The 2,482-nt window shown below is 54.1% G+C and overlaps 1 protein-coding gene across 1 annotated transcript in view; it reads right to left on the bottom strand.

Annotated features, from left to right (window-relative positions):
- Window positions 1-2,482, bottom strand: part of RPTOR (regulatory associated protein of MTOR complex 1) — a 163,041-nt gene that overhangs the window by 38,373 nt on the left and 122,186 nt on the right. Inside the window, exons 24-25 of the mRNA XM_035899198.1 lie at window positions 2,162-2,345; window positions 46-156 (exon numbers count right to left, since the gene is read on the bottom strand). Of these exons, the coding sequence (XP_035755091.1) occupies window positions 46-156; window positions 2,162-2,345 (295 nt within the window). The remainder of the gene's footprint in view (window positions 1-45; window positions 157-2,161; window positions 2,346-2,482) is intronic.

Below are 2,482 nucleotides of genomic sequence, written 5' to 3' on the forward strand. Positions count from 1 at the left end.
CCCGCGCCGGTGCAGCGAGCACGCGCAGAGGTAACGCAGTATTACCTTCATGACCGGCTGAGCAAAATACTTGGCGCTCCAGTCACAGAACCCCGTCTGCACCGTGGCCGAAATGAAACTTTTGTGCCCGACGGCGTCATCGGCATCGTCAGTGGTCTGTCCAGAAAGAGAACAGGGTGTTAACCCACAGCCCTCCCGTTCGCGGGGGCAAGACGCACGCGCAGCAACACCCAGGTTGCCTTCGACCCATCACCGGGCAGAGCAAAATACTTGGCGCTCCAGTCACAGAACCCCGTCTGCACCGTGGCCGAAATGAAACTTTTGTGCCCGACGGCGTCATCGGCATCGTCAGTGGTCTGTCCAGAAAGAGAACAGGGTGTTAACCCACAGCCCTCCCGTTCGCGGGGGCAAGACGCACGCGCAGCAACACCCAGGTTGCCTTCGACCCATCACCGGGCAGAGAAAAGCTCAAACACGTGGCCAAGGATATGACATTTTTCACATCTAGCGTTAGGATCACTGTCATTACATTAACTCTTTGGAAACACGCAAATTCCCTCATCTGCACAGCGCGAGACGTCACCAGGGAGCGCGGGGCTCAGGGCTGCAGCACCGCCGTGTCACCAGAACCAAGTCCCAGGCTGAGTTTTCTCACGGGCATGAGCAACAGCGGAGCAGCGAGGATGATTCAGGGCAGAGCCCGGCCAGACACAGCTTCAGATCCGGGGCGTAGACGCACTGAGCATCTGTTACGAAGCACAAGATGTCCAAAAAGAAAACGGAAGGACCGCTCCACTCAACCGGGCTTCCTCCATTTTCTCAGAAATGCGATCTGGGCTACGGCTGCCAGCCCCTTGACAAGTGAAGGTGTTTCCTGCTACGGCTTCAACATCATTTTTTTTTTGTCATCACACAGAGCGCTGACTCGCCACCCCTGGTAGCTTCTCTGGGATCACTCATTACCAAAAGGCAGAAATTCCAACTTTAAGTGAAGAGCAGTCACATCTCAGCAGCCAGAACGTCCGAAAGCTGCGCTGTCCCCTTGCCCTGGGGAGGGCAACGCACACACCTCACGCTTCAGATGGGAGAATCCTTCCTTTTTACCGTACTGGGAGGGATGAAGGGAGGGTGAGCGTCCTCCCCAGCGGGCTCCGTGCGTTAGCACAGGCAGCAGAGCACGCCTGCTGCCTTTTCAGTTCCCTCCCATCCACAGAGCCAGCACCAGAAGAAGCCTGGAAATGCGCTGAAGTAGAGGGAGAGGTGGGCACAGAACTACTGCCAGGTGGCTGAATCCTGAAGAACATCGCTAAGTGACAGTCTCTGTCTTCGAGTGACGGCCACGAGCACGTCCGAGTGTGCTTGGACTCAACCGTGTTCATCAGACAGGACTCACCTGACGGTGACGTTCAGAATCCTTCGTGCACGCTCAAGTCTGACTGACTGCTCTACTTGGCACCACGTCAGCCCGTCATGCTTCTGCAAATGGAAGAGTGCCCAGTACCCGACGGCTGCCTTTAGAATGCTAAAATGTATGCAAAGCCCTTGTTGGTTTGCTTGCATGCCAAAAAGAGGAGTCACTGCCATTCCTCCCAGAGGTCCTCCCAGCTCTTCACAGACCAGCTCTCCTCCAGCAGGGCGACCTGTAACGAGCTTTGGTCTTCCTAGGAATGGGCCGGGCTCACATCCTCCCTGGTGCACAGTCAAGGGGGGCTGCCACGCGTGGCGTGGGTACGGGGTGCTGGGAAGAAGGCGAATATTCCAGTGCAGAAGCACCTACCAGTCTCTGGAGAGGAAGGGCAGTTTGTACGTTAAAGGCAGAGGAATCTCCCCTTTTTCCCCTCGGTCTCTGCTTCAACCTTTGCTGAGGCTGGAGAAAAAGCTCCTGAGGGCCACGGATCTGACTCTGCATTATCACTCAGGCAGACAAACGTTTATGAAAGAATAAGCCATCAACTCTGATCAAACACCTCTTAGTAGCAGAAATGAATCATGCCCTATCGAAAGCTATGACCCAAAATTTACTCTGAAGAAAAAAAAAAAAAGAATCAATTTTATTTTACCGGTTAGAAGACGCCAACCTGAAGCGAGCAGCAGCTGGAAGCTAACAAGAGCTACGCAGAAATAAAGCACAAAGAAGGAAATGTGTAGCAAGCCTCCTTACCTGTTCCGGCCCTTTGTCAAACATTTTTCTTGTCCGGGGGAACTGGTGGGAGTGGGGCGTGTACTGCACCCCCATGTTGCCGACGTTGGCGGGCCTCACAGACGCGATGTCCCGACTGACGGGCTGTTTGGTCACATCGTTTGTCAGGCTGGAGCTGCTTGTACTGGTGGTTGGAGGCGACCCTCTAGAGAGCAAAAAAGATTGGATTTGGGTATCGCTGAACACGAGACTCTCCCATCTGAATTACCTTCCTTTTACTTTGCTTCTTACAAGATTTATACTTCACCGCTGCGCTTCCTCTACAACCCCAAAACAAAGCCC

Source organism: Egretta garzetta, unplaced genomic scaffold, assembly GCF_000687185.1.
Source record: "Egretta garzetta isolate BGI_Z169 unplaced genomic scaffold, ASM68718v1 scaffold131, whole genome shotgun sequence".
NCBI lineage: Eukaryota > Metazoa > Chordata > Aves > Pelecaniformes > Ardeidae > Egretta > Egretta garzetta.